At 42.2% G+C, this 27,269-nt stretch overlaps 1 protein-coding gene across 1 annotated transcript; it reads left to right on the forward strand.

Moving 5' to 3' along the window:
• The first annotated feature begins 1,523 nt into the window (after window positions 1-1,523).
• Window positions 1,524-27,167, forward strand: cacng1b (calcium channel, voltage-dependent, gamma subunit 1b). Its single transcript, XM_076266817.1, has 4 exons — window positions 1,524-1,764; window positions 25,102-25,176; window positions 26,546-26,683; window positions 26,935-27,167. Exons 1-4 carry the CDS (start codon window positions 1,524-1,526, stop codon window positions 27,165-27,167), a joined length of 687 nt encoding a protein of 228 aa, XP_076122932.1.
• Window positions 27,168-27,269: the final 102 nt, after the last annotated feature.

Raw genomic sequence — 27,269 nt, forward strand, 5'->3', positions numbered from 1 at the left:
GTAATTGTGCAATTGTGTGGTACTGTATATGCACACCATTAGAAATTCCTATCAACTGTAATGTTGAAATGGTTATAATAAACTTGAACATTAAGGTAGCCTGATACAGATCGAATAAGGCACCACATTTCTGGTTGCATAAACACAACTGACACAATTCCTGCTGTTTCATTTCAAGGTCTTTTTTTCCTGTCAACACTGCTATGTCTATTTCATAAGAGCTGTTACTCCGTTGCATTGTACTACATACCGTCAGGTGTCTATTTTGAAATCCAGTCTATTTTTTCTGTGTCAAAAACTGAAGATGAGACAGAACTGTCTGGGGAGAAAATGGGCCATGGTCCTGTACAGAGAAGTGGGCCACCATGCTTTATAAAAAGACCAGCCGTATCCTCAGGTTCTAAATTGGGATGCAAAAGTTGACTGGAGTGAGAGTGTCCATTGTAAACCTCAAATTGCACAAAACAAAAAAACAACACAATGGTGGTTGTCATGATTATGATTGCTTTAATATTCCAGATTTAATATTATTTCTTGAAGTATCTGATAAACCAATTAAGTTATATCTCTGAAAAGGAATAGCTTCACAGTTTCATAAACAGCAAAATATGTTCATCTGTCTTTTTATATACTTTTGAAATCACTGTAACAGATGATAACATATGGGTACAATTTTGAAGAACACTGATGGCAGAAGATGAAAAAAGGCATGGAGGACGATAACATTACAGTGTCTCCATACTGTTCGTCCTCCCCAAATCTTCCAGTGTGGAAATTTTAAACTCTCAACTTATTTTTATAAAGCGGCCAGGCGGTCAGGTGAATGAGCTGTCTCTAACCTCCCCTGATTGGGGGAAAGTAGATCAGCTTGTTCAGACACCCCCCCCCCCCCTAATAAAATAAATGTCCCCTGTGACCTAAGACAAGAGACAGCAAAACCATCCAAAAACGTAAAACAAGGCAAATTATACCCGAAAGACAACATTCCATCAACATCTTTCCACTTCCATGAGAACTATTATTTTGCAATTAGACGATGTACAATTTTGTTGTTGATGACTTAAGCCCTGAAACTGCTCCTGATATGACCAGAGGCATCCTGTCAACAGTCCCACTGGAAACAAAATACTTCTGGGCCATTCTGAGTCTTGTGACAAAGTGGTAATAAAGCTTTTCTGTGTCATTACATACGCCTGAAAAGCAGCGGTGGTAGCCACAGCCCATAACAGCAACACATAGCAGGGAGGGAGAGTGAAATCTAGGGCACTGTTATCTTTTTTTCCTATGCAGACAGAGAGCAGAGATTTGTGACCAGCAGGTTGGAGAGAGGAGACAGCGTCTCGAGTTTGGAAACGAAAGGCATTCCTGTTGACAGGGAGAATCCTTGGTCTCAACCTGCATCAAGGAGACAACAGACTGAGGGAACCCTTGGATGCCACAACAAAACAAAAACAAGAAAAGCAAAACAGACCAATTAAACACAGGGGAGTACTTGACCAACTTGGAAGGTAAACAGAGAAGCCATGCTGGAGGACAAAAAGACCAAGGTGAAGATCACATTCTTCATCATCCTCGTGGGGATCTCCTCCATGTTCGTCGCCATAGTGACGGACCACTGGGCGGTCCTGAGCTCCCGGCTGGAGCGGCTGAATTCCACCTGCGACACGGCCCACCTGGGGCTGTGGCGGCTCTGCAAGAAGTCCATCTTCATTGCCGAGGAGGACCACCAGGGCACCGCTTGTGGGCCCCTGAGCCTGCCTGGAGGTAAGGGCTTCTCTGAGACCCCACCGCCCAGACCCCATCCACCCCCACATCCATCCACCCACCCACCCCATCCCATCTTATCCCACCTCGGTGGTTCTCTTAACCCCCATCTAATCACATGCCTACAGTGGGCTGGGGTAGGTTCAAATGGTAGGTGGCCTCTGCACTTACATCCTTTGTGTGGATTTTGTTCTGAATACTTGTTTGCATTTATTTTGAAAATGATGTAGGAACTCACGGATGATGATTATGCAGAGAGAACTCCCAGTATGACTGATTCACAAAGGACAACCAAGAATTATAATTAGCTATTTTAAAACTTTGAGCATGTGAAACTTTCATTGTCAGTGAAGAACAGATTTTATAAATCTATGTTTACCAAACCACATACATGTCAATGTATAATTCGTTGGTTAAATTATTAACATAACACATTATAACACAATGCAATTCTGGGTGTTTGTTATCAGGCTCCCAGTGTTTGAAATGCTTAAATGTTTCACTCAGCATGCTGTCTCTGCACAGGAACTGTCTGAATGTTCGGCTGGACAGTTGATATAGCTCCCTGTAGACCAAGTCCTCCAAAAGCTTGCAGTTACTGCAAGATAAATGATAATCAATACAAACCACTGCTTTGTCTTGACTCCAACAGAGTGGATTGGAGAGAGCGCAGTGACAGATAGAGAGAGAGAGAGACTGAGAGAGAAAGGGGGGGGGGGGGGCTGTGGATGCCTCTGTAACAAACATGTCAGGCTAAACATCAGTCTGTCAGTTCCGCAGGTGCGCGCACACGCACAAAACACGCGCGTGTACGCATGTGTACGCGTGCACGCATGTGTACGCGTGCACGCACGCACCCGCACCCGCACCCGCACCCGCACCCGCACCCACACCCACACCCACACCCACACACACACACACACACACGCAATCACCAGTAGCAGCAGATCAATACCTCACCTTCCCACCACCTGTGCGCCCTGAACCTTCTCACAGCTGATAAGCCTGAGGGGCAATAGAGCAACAAACAGTTCCATAACACGTGCAGTAGTATGCTGGCAGTTGACATTAGTCTCTATGCTCTGACAGACATGTTTGGGATTGAGCCCTCTACCTGTCTCTTTTGGGGGCAGCCCTCACTGTGTATGGCAGCTTAATAATGACAGTCAAAGCTCTCTCTTCCTCCCTCCCTCTCTCTCTCTCTCTCTCTCTCTCGCCGTGGCAGCGTGTCGCCTCTCCCCTCTTCCACCCCCACAGTAATAACTGTGGATTCCGCTTTGCCTTCATCTTTGAGGCCTTCGGGTTGCTTGTGATGGTGCCGCTACCGATGCTGTCAGTTTAGCCAGTGCAGTGTCTCAGTGCTAATGAGAGGGAATGAGGGGCCGCGCACTGCACCGCACCACACTACCATGGCGGAGCATGATCGCCCACAATTGTAATTGCAGAATGGAATGGAAGTAGTGCTGCGTCTGGCCCAAGAGACACAGAGAGTGCTTTCGATATAATCAGATTTGAATGCTGATTGTCAGAGTTGGAGGCAGGCCAAGCTATCATGTACCATTTCAATTACGGTGCCTTTGTGCTGTGAGAGCTACAAGCTGGAATTACTGCTCTTGATAACATGCATGCTGTCATAACACAGACCCTCGAGTGCTCTGCAGGCTACATGCAGAAGAGGATCTCTTGATGGACAGAGTAGGAGGAGACACAGATGCACCTTCACCAGGTGGCAGAAATAGCAGAGGGGCGACATGTTAGCACATCATTTAGTTTGCCAGCCAAAGGCGGGACTGGGCTCAACAGCACTATTTCTGTACATGATCCACTGTTGCATGTTACTTGCACGTTGGTCACAAGGCTTATGCTGTTCCGGACTAGTATCTCCCTGAAAGGAGATCTAGGTGAGCATGTCCAGGCTAGGAGATTAGGGCAAAATTACTGTGAATGAATATCCACAACATTGATTTATCACATGAACAGGAGGGAAAACCCAGAGATGACTGAATGAGGAACAAAGGTGGGGCAGGGCAGCTCCTCTGATAGTGGCGCGAGATGCTGTATAGATGTTGTGTTGCTGCTCCAACTTGGAGGTCCCCGGGGCCCGGGGTGGTAAAAGTTGGGCCCAAACGCTGGTGCCCCCGAGGAGAGCAGGCTCGGTGCTGACCCAGATGCGAGAGCTCTTAGCAGGCTAGCAGCTCCACTGGAATCCTCTATTCACATTGACCCAGAATCTGACGGTCATTCTGTATATATGTGTGTGTGCATGTGTGTGTCTCTGTGTGTGAGAGAGAGAAAGAGAGTGTGAGTGTGAGTGAGTGTGTGTGTGTGTGTGTGTGTGTGTGTGTGTGTGTGTGTGTGTGTGTGTGTGTGTGTTTCAGTGGACAAAAGACACTCTAAAATGCTAAATGTACTGAATGTCAAAAATAGCCATAACTAGATGTACCGCGTAGCGGTACAAAATATGACCGCCGCTCAGTCCTGCACATCCATTCCGCGAAAATAAATCATATTAATGAATTTGTCTCCATCTTCTACTCCATCCCCCACTCTTGAAACTTTTGTGTATGCTTGTTTGGAATGTGTGTTTGCACACATTCCGCACACAAAGTAGCCTACTGGCGCTGCAAAGGTGAATAGATTTGTTTCTGGGCCAAAAAATCTGTAACATTGTTATAAAACCTTTAAAATCTCTAAACAATCACAAGTAGGGCAGTTCATCATAGTCCATCCATTGCAACTGGACTGATGAAAGGTACACCTGTAGGCTACATTGTATTTGGGAAAAGCAGAAGGTAGCAGCATAATGTATTTATTTATTTATTATTAAACTAAAACAATCCCTGTCAGTTCCATGCAGTTTTCAACAGCTATCAAGAAGAGAGGTCATGTCATGGATTTTTGTGAATGTTTCTTCTTCTACATATGCATAGGTTTAGTCATCTAGTTCAAATTATATTCAGCTTTATTGTCAATGCACAAATTAAATACCAGTAGTCTAAAACAAAATGCCGTTTTACCCAGTGGTGCAAATAACTGACATGTCCAAAAGGGCCTTCATGAAATGCGTTGCGAGACTGTTAATACACATTTTAACGGGCAAAGTTGAAGAGCTACTCTCCGTTATTGTTTGTGCAAATAATATGCTGATTCATGTTCCCTTGCATTTTGCAACCATGAGGTCCATGGTTAAGCTCAATCTTTTGACGCAATCTTTTGATTTTCACCCAGCCTAGTCCATGGTAGGCGCCCGATAGAAATATTGTTTAATTTTGCGATTGAGATATCCACGCACTGGCGCCCCCCCTGCGACGTGTTCGCCCCCCGGTTTTAGAGCTATTCTAAATGCAAAAATGCATAGACATTGCATGACAAAACCGTGACTGTTAACAAACTATAAGCTATATAAGGTAGGCCCTATGCTAGGCCTATAACACAACACAAATTGTCACCAGGCTATGCTGGCGACCCAAATAAAATCTCCGTTGGAACCAATGGCTTACACCTTACAGTATCAAGCTGCCACCTCTTGGCGAAAAGTTAATAGTTTTGCATATCAGTAGTAATACATTTCACGTAGCTGTGAATCACGGAAAGGGCGAATGAAGTGGACACTTCTAAATGGAACCCAACCCACTGTACAGTAACTCAAGGTCTGTGGCTAAAGCAGCCATAATGAAAGCGTTATCATTGTTTGGATACTTCACACACACGTGTTTTTTAATCGCATAGACTACAACTACCAAGCTGGAATCAAAGCACATCGACTCCCCTCTCACACCCTAAACACGCACTTCGAACAAACAAAAAGCGCCTCAGTCTCACGGAATAGCCATAGGCAAAACTGTATCTGACCGGTGTAACGTTGGTATTAAATCATCCATCGCAAAGAATGATTTTTGTAGCACGTGCAACAAATATGTGTAGGTACAGCCCTGCCCTGAATACATCTCAACGTGCGCTCTAAAACATCTGGTTTAAATGGAGATGTAGATCATCACGGGATCATAGACAGGTTATCTTTCAGGTAGCCTAGGCCTATATATTTTCCATTAAAAAACCATCACGTAGCGAACGTGTTGTGGCTAACTCACTTAGCTCCTGTTAGTAGCCTAGGTTATGGTCATAAGCAAATGAGATGACAGTCGAAAGATACAATTAGTGCTGTTATCGATTTGCTTGGTAGCCTATAAACGCATTTATGGTTTTCTACAAATACATCAATAATCAAATTGGCCTCCATCACTCAACCATGCTAACGGTAAAATTATTTTACCTACGTTCTGCTATTGATAGGATTAACGTAGCCTACCTGCAGTAAAAAACAAGCATGTCCGATAAACATTCTCAGATTTATTTCGGCTTCAAGAGGAAATGGGAATTACATTTCATGCAGAAATCATCCTACCCTTAGACGTTCTCTGCGGTAAACTACTGTAGCCTACAGTCTTGTCCTTGTAGGAAGCATAGTGTCTTTCTAACCCACTTTAGATTAACTTCCAACAAAATTACGTCTCACTGCAACGATGCGCCATCTAGTGGACAAACGACTACTTATCGCCAATACTGGAAATGCAGCCATGATGATGATGATGAATATTTATTTTGGCTTTCTTTTAATCCTACTGAATTTGTAATTATGTATCAGCCGTTCTAATACCGATAGTATGTGGGTGCCTGTGTGTGTGTGTGCATGTGTATATGTGTGCACCACCATCTACAGGCCAATGAGTGTAGAGTCACTAAATGTACACATAACTTAATTTTTTAGACCCCCCCATGGATGAAATTCTACGAAACTTGGCATACCCCCAGAGAATGTCAGGTTAATCATACACATAAACTTTGGTGCAGTTCTGAACGTCTTTACTGAAGAGAGGGGCGATTAAAGCAGAATGATATTGCATTTTCATTTTTTACCGGGGGGGTGCAAATCACAAATGAGTGATTATGGGCTAAGTTGATGTGGGCCCTTGAGACCAACATACCATAAAAATTTCTTCATCCTCGGTGCCACGGTTCAGGTAGTTATTTAGGAAAAACTGCATTTTTTGGGTTTCGGGGGGCCCAGCGCGGAGGGGGAGTGGCCCCCGGGGACCAAACGAAAATTTTCCGTAAAAGTCTAGTGGGGCTACATACCCACCAAATTTCATGTGCCCCGGTGTTTCGGTGCCCCGGGTATCGTTGACCAAAATTTCAGGAAGTAGATGACGGGAAAAAAAAAAAAAAAAAAAACAACTTTGACAATCCCTATATGACCGCTTCGCTAGCGGCGGTCATAATAAAGGTCTGCCTCGAATAAGCATACCTCAAATAAATACTTGTGCTTTGCAGCCTAAGTAGATAGCAGACCCTGGACATAATTTAGGATTTACGGAAATGCAATCATACGATGTTGGACGCCTGGCGATGCTCTGGCCGTCTACTGTGCCTCCGCTGCTTCATTTGGATGGTAACTCCACAGGTGAGCGCAAAGATTGGACGTCGTGGATGCGTAAGTAAACTGTTTTTTTGCTGAGTCCGCAGACAATATTCTCTTTAACCGTTACTTTACGGTTGTGCGGTGTACAACTCAAAGTAAAGACTCCACATTTTAGATGAGTTGGGGACGTAATTGTCCGCTCAGGCTGACCGTTTTGTGCGTTATCTTCAATACTATCTTCAATATTATTTTCAAAACAGGGTGGCTATTGAGGGCTCTGGCTCCAGTCATTATTGTGGCTACTGGCTATTATTGGCTTGATTTGGTCATGGGCCAACGCTAGAATACGTTTAGAGCACCCGCTATGAGATGGCAAACAATAAAATAAAAAACAAACTAATCATAGACTGTAAAAATGCGCTACACTTGGCACTAAAAACCGAATAGTTTATTTATAGTTCGACTACGGATATTTCACGTCAAGTTCGAATGCATATTTGCAGCAGGACAGCAAGCAGACCGCTCCTAGTTAGAGCCGCTGTGTTATCCAATGAAATTAAGTTGCGCTTCAGGGCGACTCCACTCGGACTCCATGCGCGTTCCCGAGCAACTTTTTCTTCTTCTTGTTATGAGGCAAGGACTTTATGTGCATTATCGCCACCCTCTTACTGGAGGATGACACTCTTTTTACAGAATATCCAATAAAAATCGACGTTGGTCCATGCGTCATTTCCAGCTTTGTAACTGGCGCATGGTCAGAGTCGACTGGCGCTGGATCCGAACCCCAGTGTTCAAGATGGCGTTGACTATGAATTGGCCGGATTTACTAGCCTAGCCTCCACCATTCATTTGTATGGAGGGCGGGACTTAGTCACTCTCTCCAGTTATATATAATACCTCCATGAGCCACGACGACGGCGCTGCTCCTGCTCTGTGATTGGTTTGTGAACTGAGATTCATGGTTGGCTAGCCAAACCTGAGGATCGCCATTGGCTATTCAACAGGAAGCGCCAGAACAGTCTCAAAAGTATTTGTGTACTTGTAGAAAATACTTGTGCGAGCAGCAGAGATTTGTAATGGCAGAAAAGTTTCGTAATTGAAAGACAGCAACTGTGGAATATTTAATACCTGTGGAATATATTTGTAAGTGAACGACATATGAGTAATACTTAAAATTGTTCGTGTTATTTTTTTGTTAAATCACAAATCATTTTTACAGTTACAAATCCTGTTACACACACACACAATACATATGAGACACTTCTCATCCCTAAGGTGGTGCAAAAGTCTGTACACCTGTAGAAAAGATTTGTAACTGTAGAGCAGCTTTTTGTGCGTAGAATATTGATGTGTAATTGTAGAATATATTTGTAATTGTAAAATATTTTTAACTGTAGGATTATTTGTAGCTGTAAAACCGATCCGTACCCGTAGAATAGATTTGTAAGTGTAGGGCATATTTGCAGTGTTGGGGGTAACAAGTTACAAAGTAACGGATTACAGTAACGATATTACTTTTTTGGGTAACGAAGTAAAGTAACGCATTACACTAAAAAGATCGGTAACTACACTACTTTACTAAACTAAAGGAACGCGCTTTTTGGCGTTACCCATGCCTTGTTTGCCTGTGTGTAGGCTAAAGTTCTGATCTGTTTAGGTGGTGTGTGCATGCCTGCTGCTTGTGTGTGTGCTTGACTGCTGGGCACTGTTGTCATAGAGATCGATTTGAGTGACGTAGCTGCTGGTGCGTGCGAAGGAGGGAAATGGAGATGGATATGGAGACGCCAGAGAAGGATATAAGGGGGTTTCGGCCAGTGGCGGTATTCACATTACTTTCAGTTTATTGCTCGAAAGGACAAAAATATTCGTGTGAAATGCACTCTATGCCCAGGCGACAAGTGTTTTTCAACTGCTGCCACATCAATGAGCAACCTGTCTAAGCATTTGTCAGCCCAGCATGGCAATACAAAACTTGTGGCTAAAGATCCTGCTCGTCGGTCATTTGAAGGAGTCACTCAGCAGCCGACCCCGCCTAAACAAGCTAAGCTTTTGTCAAGTCTTGGAGCACGGCAGGTAACACAAAACGAAATGAACAGGCTAGTTGCAGGGTTCATTGTAGAAGACATGCTTCCCCTGTCGACCATTGAATCGGCAAGGTTTAGAAAAATACTAGATAAAATACCCGCGACTCGCAAGCCAACATCCGACAGGAAAACATTTCCCGGTACCTCGACAAGTGTTACTCCGACATGGAATCGAAGCTTAAAATAACTTTCGAGTCCCTGGATCATGTGTCTACTACAGCGGACATTTGGTCCGCCAACAACAAAAGTTACTTGGGAATGACGGTGCACTGGATAGACAGCATTAGTTTTAAACGCGAGAAGGCTGCTGTTGCCTGCAAGAGGGTGAGAGGAAGACACACGTACGATGTCATAGCTAGCGAAATAGAACAGGTGCATTCAGCCTTTGGGCTATCACATAAAGTAACAGCATGCGTCACCGATAATGGCAGCAATTTTGTTAAAGCCTTTAGAATGTTTGAATCCCATCCTGATGATGAATCTGACTCTGACGAGCCATCTGATAAGGAGGAGGAAGAGGAGGTCACTTTTACTGATGTTGCCGAAGCACTCTCCACAGAATCAGACGAGACATATTCACTGCCACCTCATCTGCGCTGTGCATCACATACACTTAATCTTATCTCAAAAAATGACCTGGAGAAATGGCTGACCAGTAACAATGAATGTAAAGCAGTTTACAGAACTGCTCTCGCCAAGCTCTCTGGACAAAAACTAGTCGCTCTACCGTGGCTTCAGACCAGGTTGAGGATGTTCTAAAAAGAAAGCTCATCATACCCACTGCTACACGCTGGAACTCGACTCATGATGCCTTGTCTCTCATCACAGAAATCCCAATCAGAGATTTAAACACCATTTTTTCCAGACTGAGTATAAAGGGCATCACTGAGAGAGAGTATCAGTTCCTGAAAGAGTATTGTGCAGTGTCTAGGGATGGGCATCGTTAAGAAATTATCGATATCGATGCCATTGTCGAGTCTGCTTGTCGATGCGATTCCTTATCGATTCCCATATCGATTCCTGTACCATTTGCTGAACACTTTCAGGACGGCTTTGAGAGTTGTTGGCTTTGAATGTTTAATTTAAAGTGTTTTTAGAGAAGGAATATCAAGTGTGCAATAACAATACAGAAGTTGAATACTTAAAAATCTTTAAAAAAGTATACATTTGTAAAACAAAGCTTTGTATTGGAATCGTTAGTGGAATCGTTAACGTTTGGATGTGTACGATTCCGATGGATCGGAACATTTGGAACCGGTTCCTTACCGATACCTGGAACCGATTCCCAAGCCTAGCAGTGTCAAGACCTCTTGCTGCCGCATTAGATATTCCACAAGGAGAAGATGATTGCTACTACGGCACCCTCCTGCCAACCTTGGAGATTCTCATGTCGAAGATGCTTGCAATGAAGGATGGCCTTTCCCAGATGACAGCTGGCATGCCTGGTGCTGTTGTACAGGTAAACACATATAATAAAATAAATAGGCTCTAGCCCTTAAACAATAGCTTGCAGTGTAGGCTGTGTAGGCCCACAGTTTAATATAGCTGATGTAGCCCAAATTTATGAGGCTGTAAAATCTGTTAATTGAACTGTATGTCTGTCTAATGTAGCCTACTATTTCATATCACAGATGATCAAAGACAGATTTGCATCTGTCTTGGACAGCAAGGATGCTCTGATGGCTGCTGCCACAATGCCCAAATTCAAGGTCCGCTGGCTCAAAGATGAGAAGAGAAGAGATACTGTTAAAACCATGCTAATTTCTGAGTGTCGTGCCCGGATTCCTGAAGAGCCACTGGTGAGACCAGCAGTTCAGAGCCCTGCAACCTCTAGTCACAACGACTTTTTTGAATTTGAAGAGGAGTTTTCCTACACAGCAGAGACTGAAGTCATGGAGTACTTTAAATTGCCCGGATCTGACTGGGAGGTTCTCTCCAGGTTCCCCAGGATTAAAGAAATTGCAAAGCAGTACAATACTCCAATACCATCAAGTGCACCGGTCGAAAGGCTTTTCAGCCTGGGCAGTATTGTTCTGACCCCAAGGAGGAACAGGCTGTCCGATAAAAGATTTGAAAGACTTTTACTTATGCGGTACAATCGATATTTCGAAGAATAGAGAGAGAAATGAATTGAATGGGATGAAGTTTGAGAGAAACTTTCTGTTGCACTTTCTGTTTTCACTGTTGCACTTTTGTTGAAGAGAGCTAAGGGGAAAGTATTGTTTTAGGATGATTTGATTTTGAATTCCGTTTATTTAATTAATTGCAATTTCTGTTTCCTTTTTATGGGCTTAAGTGCATTTCTGTTTTAATTCTATGAGGTAAATTGACCTTTAATTTTTACATTTTTAATTGACCACTTTCATTGACGCCTGTGTTCTGAAACTTGTGTGTTGCTGATTGACCCCATCATAGCCTCCTTTATCCTGTTGTTTGTGGATTTTCCAGTGAGGCATATTTCTTCGTGCAGACAGGGATATTGTTCTTTCATATGGTTTTACATGCCATTTTGTATACATTTATACAATAAACAGTATGTGGGCAGGCTAAGTGATGTTTGTCCATGTATCTACACAGTAAATTAAGAAACAGGAAAGTAAAGTAATAAGTAGTGAAGTTACTTTTCAAATCCAGTAACTAGTAAAGTAATCTCATTACAATTTACAGAAGTAACTAGTAACTAGTAACTGATTACTTTTTTTGAGTAACTACCCCAACACTGCATATTTGTGATATTGACAATTACTTGTACAGATCATTTTTACAGTTACAAATAATTTCTACAGTTTCAAAACGTGATACACACGTACAAAACTTTTGAGTCTAATATTCTTCCATAGAAACTGGGCCCTGCTCAGTGAGAGAAATTCACTCTACCTTCATCAGTGGAGGAATCCTTAGGAAGAGCCTGATGGCTGAGAAATGTAAGCAAAGCACCTTGAGGGAGAAAGAAAAGATATGTTAGCATTTCCATATTTTGATATTTAGAAGGGATGCCCCATTTGGTAAATAGATTATCACGGTCGAATAGTTAGTATAGCAGAGATAGTCTGAGCGAATTAGCCTAGAAAAGGGTCAAAGGTGGAAGTAAATACAGCAAAAGCATATTTGGTATCATTTGAATCGTAATTTTCTGTAGATTAAGAATTTGTGGTGCCTACAGCGCAGATTTGTACCGAAAAAAATATATAGGGCTTTGAATGGAGCATGGCACAATGAGTTTTGGGCCAAAAACGTATGTTAGTACATCTTGATATTAGGTGATATCTCTTAAGCCAATTGAAAGATATTCATCAAACTTGGTCTACTTACCCACTATAAGTTTTCAAAGAGCTGGCAAGACAATTTAGGTCTTGAGGTCAAAGGTCAAGGTTACAAGGGGTCACACAAATAACTCACATGCAGTATTTGGTTCATATCTCCAAAGCAGACTAATGGATCTTTATTAACTCTAGTACATTTATTGTCTATACAAGTTAGATGAACTTAGGGACTCAGGGCCATGGGGTCAAAGGTTAAGGTCAGTTTCATCCCCTGACATACAAGGTTATAGATGGTGGAGACATGCTTATCAACATGCCATGTTCAATTCAATTACTGTAAATATAGCATTTTTTTTATGTTGCACAACATAGACTTGGTTGTTTTTGTCATGGGGAGTGCCTATCTACAGCACAATGAGTTCAATACCCCTCCTTTGTATATAAGAATCAACATTCTGATTGCAATTAGTGTAGGCAAATGTGCTTAGCAGTTACATAGCAGTGAAATACTTCCACTAGCATAGTCATGACCTGACCAATATCTCTTTCAAAATTGCCCATGCAGTCCTTTCTACAGTACAAGCAGTGCTACTTCCAGCTGTAAATTATAGCTTTCTGTGCTGTGGTGACTTTCCATAAGTTAGTATGACTGTTAACTGTGGCCCTTGCTATTTTTCCCTTCATGGACAAGGTGTCCACTTTCTCCTGGCAATTTCTGTAACCCTGAAGACTAGCATTGTCTTAAAGGTTTTGATGTTAGTAATGTGGCATGTCCGTTGTTATCTGTTCAGTTGAAGTTACGGGTGGGCAAAAAAAAAAAGTAAATATTTTGGAAGATTTTGACGGTAGATATCAATAATATAATTAAATACGAATTTGTCAATCTCTTAAAAAATGGGATTTAATTAATTAGTTACAAGCCACCTTATAATTTTTTACAAAGCACATTAAGGGACACAAAGTATTAAGATAGAAGTTCATTTTCTAAATTTTGTTTCTGAAAGATGAGACTGTTGTAAGAAGCAATATTTTCCCCTGGGATGAATATCAGTATTTAGTTGTGCTCAGTACTGTCTTGATTCATTATTTTCCATTTCACTGCAATGGATGATGAGACAGCACTTGAAGAGGAACTTGGCATATGCGCAGATCTTTGCGTTATCTGCCAAGGTGAGCTATCATCTTGTAGCACTGGCTTCAAAAGCTGATTTACTATAGCATTGCTATAGGCAACAACACATTTTTAAAGGGTGGTTCAGGATATTGGACAAAGGACCTAATTTCCAAGTTAGCATGTGTGATATTTATCAGTGGAGACCGTTTTCAACACGTTTCATCCAGTCCTTCTAGTTGCAGAGTTTGCAGGTGCTAAGCTGGCGCAAGTAATCAGTATGTTAGCCTGCCACTAAAAACAGTCTCACCCACTCCAGAGTACACCCAGGCAAATAAATTATAACGGCAGACAAATAAATTATAACGGCAGACTGTCGATGTAAATGTCTGTGTGTTGATAGTTTTATATTTCTAACATTATTCTATCCTTGCATTTCAATGATTGCATAACATTTTGAGGGAGTAGTTTCTTAGCAGTGGTTAGTAGTACTGCGTCGAAAAGTAAACAGAGAAGCGCACTCCAATCAGGATACTGTCGTGGAAAATGTCTACCCTGGAAATCCAGAGTTCTCGCGAGAGCACAATGGAATGAGCAATGATGCAGGTTACTTTTAGCCCTTGCATCCCGGGGAACCAATCAAATCGGCGTATCTGATATATGCGGGCCAGAGGCGAGCTAAACTGATGACGACAGCGCTGCAACGTTGGAGTTCAGTAAACATTGGTCATAGTGTTATCCAATTGTGTCGAATTCCGGAATCATTCAGAGTAAACATTGGTCTAGTGTTATCCAATTGCATGCAGTGAGATTTTCAAATGCATGCTTGGTGCCGCCCCTCGAGTTGGGCCATTACATTGTTCGTGGCCAGACCCTTAATCCATCTATATTAACAGGGTCTGGATTTTCCAGGCTAGAAAATGTCTCCTGGTTTCAGAGAGGCTACTACTACAATACTAAAATAAGATGTGGATTTTGAAACAACTGTTTTTATACAGAAAATAAAGTTTGTTTTGCTTTAATAAATGTCTTAATCTTTTTTAATGTCAATTCAGATAGCGGATTCTATGCCTCAGCCACCTATAGCCTCATGACCTTTAACCTCTACCTGTGACCCCATGATCTTTATTGCCTTATCAGTTAATTTAGGCTTAATTAACTGTGTTGGGTTTAATGAGGATCCTTCAATCTGCTTGAGAGGTATAAAACAAACATTGCATGTCAAGTATGACCTCAAGTGACCTTGACCTTTGACCCCAAGACATTAAACACCTACTAATTTCATCAAGAACTTATGGTGAGTAATGGGCCGTTCTTTTTGTCTTCTAATCGCGACTTGCATCTCGATAGTGACGTCACGTCTGTATCGGAAAACAGGTAACAGCTGTTTTTTGCGTTCTGTTTGTACACAACACGACGAGTCGGAGATAATGATGGACGCCCCCAGGAAAATCGCTCTTGCATTAGCTCTGAAAGAGTACAGAGAGCTACAATCCAAGTATGTGGTTCATCAGCGAAATATGGAAGAAGATGATAGAAAACGGAGAATGTAAGTACATGTTTCAGCTAATTTGAAAGTAGTCTATGAATGTTTTAACCGCTGTTTAAGTGAAAATTCCGTTGCTACGTAACGTAGGCCTAACTTGTAACGGCTTTTTATGTGTAACATTGTAGCCTAACGCTTGTTGCGACATGCAGATGTCCAATCAAAGGTTAAATAGCGGAAGCGGGGGTTGGGCTACTCATTCACTGAGACATCATTACACTGAAAACACAAGGGAAGTCAATTAATAAAACAAGCGCGATACACGAACGGGGGTAGTCACATACAAAACACCGGGTAAAACACATGATGTAGGCTACAACCTAAAGAAAGACTCTAGGCCTACAAGCTAACACATACATGGCAAGATATAGGCTACGCAATTACACTCACAAAAGATGCAGTTTTTAAATGCAGCCTACCTAAGATGTTGAAAGATATTAGTGGAACTTTATTCTAGGTTTTCTAAGCCGAATGCTGTAAGCTACTCCGATACGTTAACCTGCAACAAAGAAAGGTGCCCCAGTCTGCTCTCTTTGATAGACTTGCCTGATTTTGCAGCCTCAACTGGATGATGGAATATCCCACTTTAATTACCTATAGTCTACCTACTTAAGTCTACCTATATGTTATATAAGTTTAGAATGCCTATTCTGTAAAGTTCTTAAGATCTATTGCTAGTATAAGCAATCAACCCCTTTTTACTGCCTTAAGAAACAAAACAATATAACAAAGCAATAGATTTTAAACAACATTTATTAATTTTAGGTTTTCTCTTTCATCAGGGCACTGATCTCGATTGTATTGCGCTCCAGACATCAAATTATCCTCAAGACAGGAACTGAGTGGGAAATAATGCTCAACTGGAGTGATGCCACCTTTGCTCGTCATCTGAGGATCTCAAAACACCAGTTCGAGTACCTATTGACCAAGTTACAGGAGGATTATATGAACCGCAAGGCATACTATTCTGTTCTCCTTCAGGGGATTGTGGATGACCGGGCCCGCTTCATTGACATCTTTGCAGGACCACCAGGCAGGGTGCATGATGCCAGAATGCTGAGGAGTTCCACCTTCTTCACACAATGGCAGGAGAAGATGGGGGAGCACTGTCTGCTTGGGGATAGTGCCTACATTGGACATGCCTTCCCATTCATCAAGACTCCAAGGCGTGACAATGGAGCTCTAACGGTGGAAGACCTTAGGCACAACTCAAAGATCAGCCAGGGGAGGGTTATTGTGGAGAATGCCTTTGGCAGAATGAAGTGCAAATGGAGGCGTCTACGTGACCTCCAGAACACCCGCATTGACATTGTGGTCATGATCATTATGTCTGCTTGTTTCTTACACAAAATGTGTATCGCTGCTTCAGCCGTATGTCCAGAACACCGACATGGCTGCCCAAGGCAGGATGATCGATCACAATGAGTAGACTCATTTTTACAGTTGAAAAGCTTCTAAATATATTTACTCTTACAATGCATTCGCTTTCTGTTGTTATTGATGTTTACTTGTTATATTCTGTGTGTACTAATGATAATGTTTTACCTAAATTGAATGCTTCACCATTTTCTAGCCCACAGTATGGTTTTGAGTAATTAAATATTTATTTTCCATAAAAAAAAAAATACTAAATAAGAAACATAGAATAAAATTATTACAAAATATATTATACATACATACACACACACAACTTCACTTAACAAACTAAAGATTTTGAATAAAAAAAAAAAAATATATATACAGCTTAACAAACAAATATAATTATATTAAATAATAACATATATTAAATAATAACTTATAATAATAACAAATATAATTAAATAGAGGGAGGATCAAATGTCACTCAGAATTTATCTATCAATCGTGTAATCAGGCTTTCAAAGCCCTGCTGTGAAGTCCTCATCTGGGCCATGGTCTCCTGGTGGCGTTGCTGGCTGGCCATTTCTGTTTCCCGGAGGAAAGTCAGGAGGTCATCGTCCCTTGGACGCTTGCGTGGCATTCTTGGGGTGGTACAGGGTGTTTCTGGTGGGTTGGAGTTGTATGTTGGGCTGGGTGTTGATGTGCGTGAGGTGGTGGCAGAGACAGTAGGTGTTGATGTGCGTGAGGTGGTGGCAGAGACAGTAGTGTGGGAGGTGGTGACTGTGGCAGTGGCAGCTTCACTGCAAACCACTGCTTCCTGTCTTCGGACATCCACCCCATCTTTCGTTCCTACAAAAGGGAACACCACATCATGTTGGGCCCCAAGCAGATCGTCCATTTCCTTATAGAACTGGAAACGCATGGGGCCCTTCCCTGTGCTGGTGTTATTATCTTTGACCTTTTTATACCCCTCCACTAAGGTGCACCACTTCCTGGCCACCTTGTCAGGGCAGAATGCTTCATTGTATTGTTCGGTTAGTTTTGAGGCCATATCTGCCCACAGCTCCTTCTTATTTTTCCTGCCAAATTTTAGCCGGCTGTTGAGGTCCCTCATAGATTTTGGGAGACCCTCTCCCTCCCTCTCCAGATGTAGCCTCATCAGGTCAACCAGGAAGAGGGTTTGCTCCCTCGTAAAAAAATCATGCTTCCGCATGGGCAGCGCTATGGGATCGTCGGCAGAGGGTGCCTCAGGGCAGCTGCCTATATAACACATAAAAGCAATATGCCAGTAAGCACAAGGTTATTAACATCCTTACTAATGCTATTAATATGATTAAACTATGGTCATTATTTCCATTATCTTACCAGCTTCAACGAGGTTGACCTTAATGGATAGGTCCCCATCAGCATAGAATACTGTGGGGTCGGCTTCATGCTGGTACAGAGGACCAGGGAACGGCAGGGTCCTCTGTGAATTGAGGAACAGGTCCGTGTTCTCTCCTAAATACACTAAAACACACACATACACGGCAATTACATTATAGCCATGATTTAGCTTGAGTAAACATGTAATGGTACTGACCACAATTGGCTTGTCAATCCTTGACCTATGTTTCAGGTCTCAACTAATTATCACACATATAACAACCCTGAAGAGGTTTCCATTGTGTTCAGAGTGGGTGAAGTGCTTTGCTCTAACCAGGCACATTAAGGATTCACCCATTTAAGGCCTATTCACACCAAGAACGATAACTATAATCATAACGATAAAAGCGTTCACAACGATAACAGATAGGCCTAGTTTATGTTTGAACGTCGTCATTCATATTAATTAACGCACGATATATTTATAGTTACCGTTGTCGTTCTTGGTGTGAATGGGTTGTAACCTAATATGCTTGAACAATAGTATCTTTCTGTGTTTAAACGTTAATCAAATATAGACACATGTTCATTACATATTGCCAAACATATTTCACAGTTTGATATCTGAATATTCCGTTATTATTAACGTTAACGGTAACGTTATGCTACTGCTCTGACTCGGCATTGTTGACATAGCAACAGGAGCGTCTCTAGACAATTTTAACGGCACAAGCTACAAAATAACTTATTAGGCGGCACTTGACACATAAAAAGACTGTAGCGACATGCCTATAGGTAACAGTATACAGTGCTGTGTGTACGACTTCTTCATTTGGTTACAACAAAGACAAAAGTGCTTTAAATAGCATAAAACCATAATTTTAACTTACGTGTGATGCTTGTAGTAGCCATCTTGTAAACTGAACTCGGGGTCCTCTGAGTTCAGACGAGTTGACGAGTTGTTTAAACAACCTCGGGAGCATTCTTTTTGCAACGTCTGTTTCGTAACCCAGGTAACCGGCTCGCAAATCGAGTTCGGTGGACAAAAAGAACGGCCCATTAGTACATCAAGTTTGGTAAAGATCCTTTTACCAGTATGGGAGATATCAGCTAATATCTATATGTGATAATATAGATATATATTTTGGCCCAATAATCATTATACCATGGTCCATTCAAGGCTGTATATCTTTTTTCTGGTACAAATCTGCGCTGTAGGCACCTGAAATTCTTAATCTACATGAAATTACGGTTCGATTGATACCAAATATCCTTTTGCTGTATTTACTTCCACCTTCAACCCTAATTCGCTCAGACTAAGAAGCTATGCCACTTTCATCAAAACCTATTACAAAGCTATAGCAATGTTATGTGATTAAATACGATAAACAGTGATTCTGGAACAGGTCTGCGTCTTCCTTATCCCGTTAACACACATATTACAGTATATAACCATATTCTGTCCGTTCGGCAAAAAAGGTTGTGCTAACTGTTCTAGTTTGTTACAAGCAGCATGGGCCGTCAGGCAGCTAGTTAACATAATTTTTTTTTGCTAGGCTAGCCTTCCTGCTGTGACATTACACCATTTGTACAAGACAAGTAGAGCTATTTTATCCAGTGTAATTTATCACTTACCACTATCTTGTTTTTTCTTGTCATCCTCTTCCTTTCTCTTCTTTCTTTTCTGGCTTCCGGACGCATAACTCCGCTTCATTATGACTGCCGATGTTTATATTTTAGCGGCAGCAGAGATCACGAACCTGGCTGGCTGGCTGCTGTCAGCGGCTACTGAGAGGGGCCCCCTTGAGGGGGATCCCGGTATTGCCGGTAACAGTGTCGTTGCACTTTACTGCATTGACTATCAAAGCGGCGCTCACAGTTTGTCGTTGCATTTTATTCTTAACCAGTTGTTGTCTTGGGGCCCCTGGCAAGCTCGGGGCCCCAAGCAATTGCTTGGTTTGCTTGCCTTCTAGCGACGGGCCTGGCTCCGCCAATGAATGTCTCTGAACGAGTGGTGAAGAAACCATCATATGTTTCATCTGCAACAACAGGACAAATGCAAAATCAAGTGGACAAATGGAGGGGAAGATCAGTTACAACACAGCATGAAAACAAGACGAATATTTCTTCACCACATGCAAATTAGTCAACAAAATGATACCCATATGCAAATTTGCTCTCACAAAATAATGGACAGAGTGTATATTTGCATTAATTCTACGCAAAAAAGTACTATAGAATCAATTGAGAAAAGTTTGGTAGTGACCTTAATCAGATCGTTCTGGGTTTTTCCCTGTCTATGATAGATTTGATATACAAACCATTCTTAGCTCCAGTCAAGGCTGTCTACAGTGTACATGTAACAGCTGTGCTGCTACAACCTTGTTACTCTTTGATACAGTGGAATAAACCTATTAAGTGTACCAGTTAATTACCAGTAGTCTTCGATGTCTTGGAACAGGTCTACAAATTCACTACATAGTACATATCAGACATGTGGACTCGAGTCACATGACTTGGACTCGAGTCAGACTCGAGTCATGATTTTAATGACTTCAGACTTGACTTGATAAAATTCGGCATGACTTGCGACTCGACTTGGACTTGAATACTATTCACTCGAGACTTGACTCGGACTTTGCCTCTTTGACTTGTGATGACTTGACATGTCTCGAATCAAAAACTAAATTTCCTGATCGTGGACCTGTCACCCCAGAGACGCTTTCCCTCCGCGACTAAAAAAAAACTAGATGTACCGCGTAGCGGTACAAAATATGACCGCCGCTCAGTCCTGCACATCCATTCCGCGAAAATAAATCATATTAATGAATTTGTCTCCATCTTCTACTCCATTCCTCACTCTTGAAACTTTTGTGTATGCTTGTTTGAAATGTGTGTTTGCACACATTCCGCACACAAAGTAGCCTACTGGCGCTGCAAAGGTGAATAGATTTGTTTCTGGGCCAAAAAATCTGTAACATTGTTATAAAACCTTTAAAATCTCTAAACAATCACAAGTAGGGCAGTTCATCACAGTCCATTCATTGCAACTGGACTGATGAAAGGTACACCTGTAGGCTACATTGTATTTGGGAAAAGCAGAAGGTAGCAGCATAATGTATTTATTTATTTATTATTAAACAAAACAATCCCTGTCAGTTCCATGCAGTTTTCAACAGCTATCAAGAAGAGAGGTCATGTCATGGATTTTTGTGAATGTTTCTTCTTCTACATATGCATAAGTTTAGTCATCTAGTTCAAATGATATTCAGCTTTATTGTCAATGCACAAATGAAATACCAGTAGTCTAAAACAAAATGCCGTTTTTCCCAGTGGTGCAAATAACTGACATGTCCAAAGGGCCTTCATGAAATGCGTTGCGAGACTGTTCATACACATTTTAACGGGCAAAGTTGAAGAGCTACTCTCCGTTATTGTTTGTGCAAATAATATGCTGATTCATGTTCCCTTGCATTTTGCAACCATGAGGTCAATGGTTAAGCTCAATCTTTTGACGCAATCTTTTGATTTTCACCCAGCCTAGTCCATGGTAGGCGCCCGATAGAAATATTGTTTAATTTTGCGATTGAGATATCCACGCACTGGCGCCCCCCCTGCGACGTGTTCGCCCCCCGGTTTTAGAGCTATTCTAAATGCAAAAATGCATAGAGGGAGTTATGACAAAACCGTGACTGTTAACAAACTATAAGCTATATAAGGTAGGCCCTATGCTAGGCCTATTACACAACACAAATTGTCGCTAGGCTATGCTGGCGACCCAAATAAAATCTCCGTTGGAACCAATGGCTTACACCTTACAGTATCAAGCTGCCACCTCTTGGCGAAAAAGTTAATAGTTTTGCATATCAGTAGTAATACATTTCACGTAGCTGTGAATCACGGAAAGGGCGAATGAAGTGGACACTTCTAAACGGAACCCAACCCACTGTACAGTAGCTCAAGGTCTGTGGCTAAAGCAGCCATAATGAAAGCGTTATCATTGTTTGGATACTTCACACACACGTGTTTTTTAATCGCATAGACTACAACTACCAAGCTGGAATCAAAGCACATCGACTCCCCTCTCACACCCTAAACACGCACTTCGAACAAACAAAAAGCGCCTCAGTCTCACGGAATAGCCATAGGCAAAACTGTATCTGACCCTTGTAACGTTGGTACTAAATCATTCATCGCAAAGAATGATTTTTGTAGCACGTGCAACAAATATGTGTAGGTACAGCCCTGCCCTGAATACATCTCAACGTGCGCTCTAAAACATCTGGTTTAAATGGAGATTGTAGATCATCACGGGATCAGACAGGTTATCTTTCAGGTAGCCTATATATTTTCCATTAAAAAACCATCACGTAGCGAACGTGTTGTGGCTAACTCACTTAGCTCCTGTTAGTAGCCTAGGTTATGGTCATAAGCAAATGAGATGACAGTCGAAAGATACAATTAGTGCTGTTATCGATTTGCTTGGTAGCTTATAAACGCATTTATGGTTTTCTACAAATACATCAATAATCAAATTGGCCTCCATCACTCAACCATGCTAACGGTAACATTATTTTACCTACGTTCTGCTATTGATAGGATTAACGTAGCCTACCTGCAGTAAAAAAACAAGCATGTCCGATAAACATTCTCAGATTTATTTCGGCTTCAAGAGGAAATGGGAATTACATTTCATGCAGAAATCATCCTACCCTTAGACGTTCTCTGCGGTAAACTACTGTAGCCTACAGTCTTGTCCTTGTAGGAAGCATAGTGTCTTTCCAACCCATTTAAGATTAACTTCCAACAAAATTACGTCTCACTGCAACGATGCGCCATCTAGTGGACAAACGACTACTTATCGCCAATACTGGAAATGCAGCCATGATGATGATGATGAATATTTATTTTGGCTTTCTTTTAATCCTACTGAATTTGTAATTATGTATCGGCCGTTCTAATACCGATAGTATGTGGGTGCCTGTGTGTGTGTGTGCATGTGTATATGTGTGCACCACCATCTACAGGCCAATGAGTGTAGAGTCACTAAATGTACACATAACTTAATTTTTTAGACCCCCCCATGGATGAAATTCTACGAAACTTGGCATACCCCCAGAGAATGTCAGGTTAATCATACACATAAAATTTGGTGCAGTTCTGAACGTCTTTACTGAAGAGAGGGGCGATTAAAGCAGAATGATATTGCATTTTCATTTTTTACCGGGGGGGTGCAAATCACAAATGAGTGATTATGGGCTAAGTTGATGTGGGCCCTTGAGACCAACATACCATAACAATTTCTTCATCCTCGGTGCCACGGTTCAGGTAGTTATTGAGGAAAAACTGCATTTTTTGGGTTTCGGGGGGCCCAGCGCGGAGGGGGAGTGGCCCCCGGGGACCAAACGAAATTTTTCCGTAAAAGTCTAGTGGGGCTACATACCCACCAAATTTCATGTGCCCTGGTGTTTCGGTGCCCCGGGTATCGTTGACCAAAATTTCAGGAAGTAGATGACGGGGAAAAAAAAAAAAAAAAAAAAAAAAAAAAAAACTTTGACAATCCCTATATGACCGCTTCGCTAGCTTCGCTAGCGGCGGTCATAATAAGAGGTGGAGAAAAAGGAAAAAACACTTGTGGTGACCGATTTAGACCAGCCTCAGCAGGTCCATGTGCCCTGCTTGGTGTGGTGAGGACGACAGGCAGAGAAGACACAAGAAATAAAAACCTAACGTGATGAGTTGCGTTACTTCCTAATTGGCCTTCTCTTAGGAATAATTCCTTTCATTAACACACCTATGGGGCCAGTGTTATGGCCAAAAATATCACCTCCATTCTTCATTTCACCATTTCAAGAGGCACAAGCTATATTGCATGCACAATAAAAACAACAAAATGGGTGCAGGCACTGTGTGAACAAATTACATTTTTCTTACAAACACAGGGATGGCCAAGCTCCAGACACAATGCTCCTGGCATGGATGTAGAATTTTGACAGAACTGACAGTCACTTGAAAACTGTTCACTTCCATTGCTAACCCTCAAATAAATCGGAATCTTTCTCAGAAAGCCATCATGTGTTACCCATGTAAAGGAAATGTTTATACTCACTAGAGACAAAACTACAGAAAAAGGAACCAGACAATAGTACCAATTATATGTGGAAGACTTTCCATCTGCCTGAAATCTTGTTTTGAGAGCTATGAGGTTTTTCGGACTTGTACATCCTCGAGCTGACAAAAGGCGTTAATGACATGGCACTGGGAACAATACAGTCACTCTATTTCATTCTGAAAACAGCTCCTCTCCTTTCCATTCTTATGCATTCCTCTTTTCACCACACCCCCACACTTTCTCCTCTCCTCTCCACTCCTGTCTTATGTCTTTCTTTCTGTTCTGCTCATTTCTGCCTGTTATCAATTCCATCCATTCCCTTAACTGTCTCTCCCCCCATAGCTTAAGTTATACAGCCGTTAAGACAAGATGGTTGCTAGGTTACCTTTGGACTGTTTTCTTTCTCTGTCATCCTGATAGAGATTCATCGTCAGACTAACAAACAGCTTCCCTGTTACCATGCCTGCACCGCACCCTCCCCCAACCCCCACCAATCTACTCTGAACTGGACCCCCCCCATTTGAAAATGCAATACTTGTGCCTCTTTGAGCAACTGCCGGCACGTACACTCAAACACACCATCCATCCGTCCAGTTCCCTCCAACACATGATTATCTCCAGGACCCACATCAGGCTCCACAGTTCAGATGGGTCACTTTCAGGTTATCTTAATCTGCGGGGTTCAGCAGGGACCTAAGGAATTCCACTGCACACCTGCAGGCATATGCACACACAGCAGGAATGCTGACACTGACTATAAACAATGTTTGATAAATGTTAAATCTGCAACCAACATACAGAATGCTTGCTTACAGCACCTGTGATTTGGTCTGAAGCTGTTGCACTGCCTTGGCATTTAGCCTCTGCTACGCTATGTTTGCTCTCATCCTCTGTCCTCCACACACGTCCGTCCATGCATGCATACGCTGCTCGCCCGTGCAGTGTGGTTGCCAGCTTCGCAAATGTCAGGCTGAGCTGGGCTGAGTTTTTCCACCACCGCAAGCTGACAGCCATTAGCCACCCACCAGCCCCTCAGACTCCCAACAACTGCTCCTCACAACTCTGCTCTCCTCTGCAGCAGAGAACTGCTCCTACTTCAGGCACTTCACATCAAAGGAGGAGGCGGAAGTGTTTGAGGTAAACACACAGAAAGGTAGGTCGTGCCTCTAAAGTCTTATTAATCTTGGTGAGGGAACGAAAAGAAGTGAACATGTCAGTGCATCACTGACTCACGCAGCATCAATGGCAGTTAAATAAAACAAACATCAAAAGGGTGGCCAGGTTGAAGCACAGAAGGGTGGCACATAAACATAAACAGTAAATATCAGAGCCCTAGACTCAATACTATATTGTGCATCATTCATAACCAATCTGTTTATTTTGTGTAAAGAAGAATTCAAAATAGGCAACTTGACATGAATGAGCAAATAATTACCTTTGTAGAACATCTGAAACACAATGATTTGGTAGTTGCCATGCAAGAAGAAAGCAGGTTATTTTCTAGGAAAACAATAGCCCATTATAATGAAGTTGTCCACCACATAGATATGCTGGCTCTTGAGGCCTCTGACCCATAAACTTGATAATGGAAAGAATACAGGTATAGAGAGCATCAGAAATCTCGCCTGAAATATAGCCTATATATGACTCAAAGCAAATCAAAATGTTGGTTTTGGCTAAGAAAATAATTTCAGAGAAGATTCACATATCTGGTGGGGTGACTGATTGGAACCCCCCCCCCCCTCTGGTCAGCATAGCAGTGGCATTCAACAAGTAAAGCACTTCAATATATTTTATTGGGCATTCATTCGATAACTGTGCTGTTAAGGAGAAAGCAGAAACTGAAGAGGAAACAAGGAAAGAGATGACAAAAGGGTAAAGGGATGGGACACCCAGGCTATAATAGGATGATGACATCCATCCCCCAGCCTAATAGAACCTCTAGATTGCGGAGTCAGTTTGCACCCTGTCTGATCCCCCTCACTCACCAGGCTCACCTTTAAAATGCTTCGCATGAACACAAATCCTTCTCACTCAGACATAAAATGGCAGACGTTAGGGGTATCATTTCTGAGATAATGTGGCCACAGCAGCTGAGCCATCATGCTGTTTGAGGACAGGTCAGAGTTGCACTGACCTCTTTCTGCTGTGGATCAGGGGGAGACTGAATGATGGCAAATCTTTAAACAGGCTCTTCGGAAAAATCCTATTCTCTCTGGGGCAGTGCTTCCTCCTTCCTAAATAAGATAAACGATAAAAAAGGGAAAAAGCCTGTCTCAATTCTCTTAAAATTAAGAGACCCCTGCCACCATGAATTATTTGGTTTAGTCTGATCTACATGTGTTAATTTGGTCATAAAAAGTTAAACACTTCAGTTCAGTAACAAAGAAGCCCGTCACTGTGTCTCTTATTTATGAAATACATATTAAAGTACGTCAGCTCTCAAGGACTGGCAATTCAGGTATTTTATCAAGGTATTTATGAAGTGGCTTATAACTCTGACTGTCATTCCTGATTTCCAGAGTACAATCTCTCTGCTGCGGCGATCGCCATCTTCAGTCTGGCCTTCATCCTCCTGGGGACAATGTGCCTCCTGGGTGCCTTCGGGAAGGGCAGAGATTACCTGTTGAGGCCATCTGGCATGTTCTATGCCTTTGCAGGTGGGATACAGGGTACAGCACTGCACTGATGCATTGGTCAAGTGGCATCAAGAATCAGAGGGGGAAAAAAAACATAACTATAATGAGAAAGATCTTTTTTCACTGACATTTTCAGACTTACAGTCTTTGGCCCAATAGAAGTGGAGAATCATGAGCATGAACATTGTGTGAAGCAGTTTTAACAAATGGAAGGAAACAGAAAAATAAGCTTAAAAACTTGATGAACTTGCCACACACCTTGCTTTCCACAGGTCTCTGCATCGTCATCTCCGTGGAGGTGATGCGTCAGTCGGTCAAGAGGATGATCAACAGCGAGGAGACCATCTGGATGGAGTATTACTACTCGTGGTCCTTCGCGTGCGCATGCTCAGCCTTCATCCTCCTCTTCCTCAGCGGAATCAGCTTACTGCTGGTGTCCATGCCACATATGCCCCGTAACCCCTGGGAGACATGCATGGATGCCGAGCCTGACACCATAGACTAGTCTCACTGAGGCCAAGTCAGGAAACTTCACTTCCTTCTCTTGGAGGAGGCCCCGTGCAATTGCTGTCTTTATGCTAAATCTGCTTCTCTCTGGTGCCAATAA

Source organism: Alosa pseudoharengus, unplaced genomic scaffold (genome assembly GCF_046254945.1).
Source record: "Alosa pseudoharengus isolate Yale_2024_CS ecotype anadromous, Long Island Sound unplaced genomic scaffold, YU_APseudo_1.1 YU_APseudo_1.1_scf_4, whole genome shotgun sequence".
Classification (NCBI taxonomy): Eukaryota; Metazoa; Chordata; class Actinopteri; order Clupeiformes; family Clupeidae; genus Alosa; species Alosa pseudoharengus.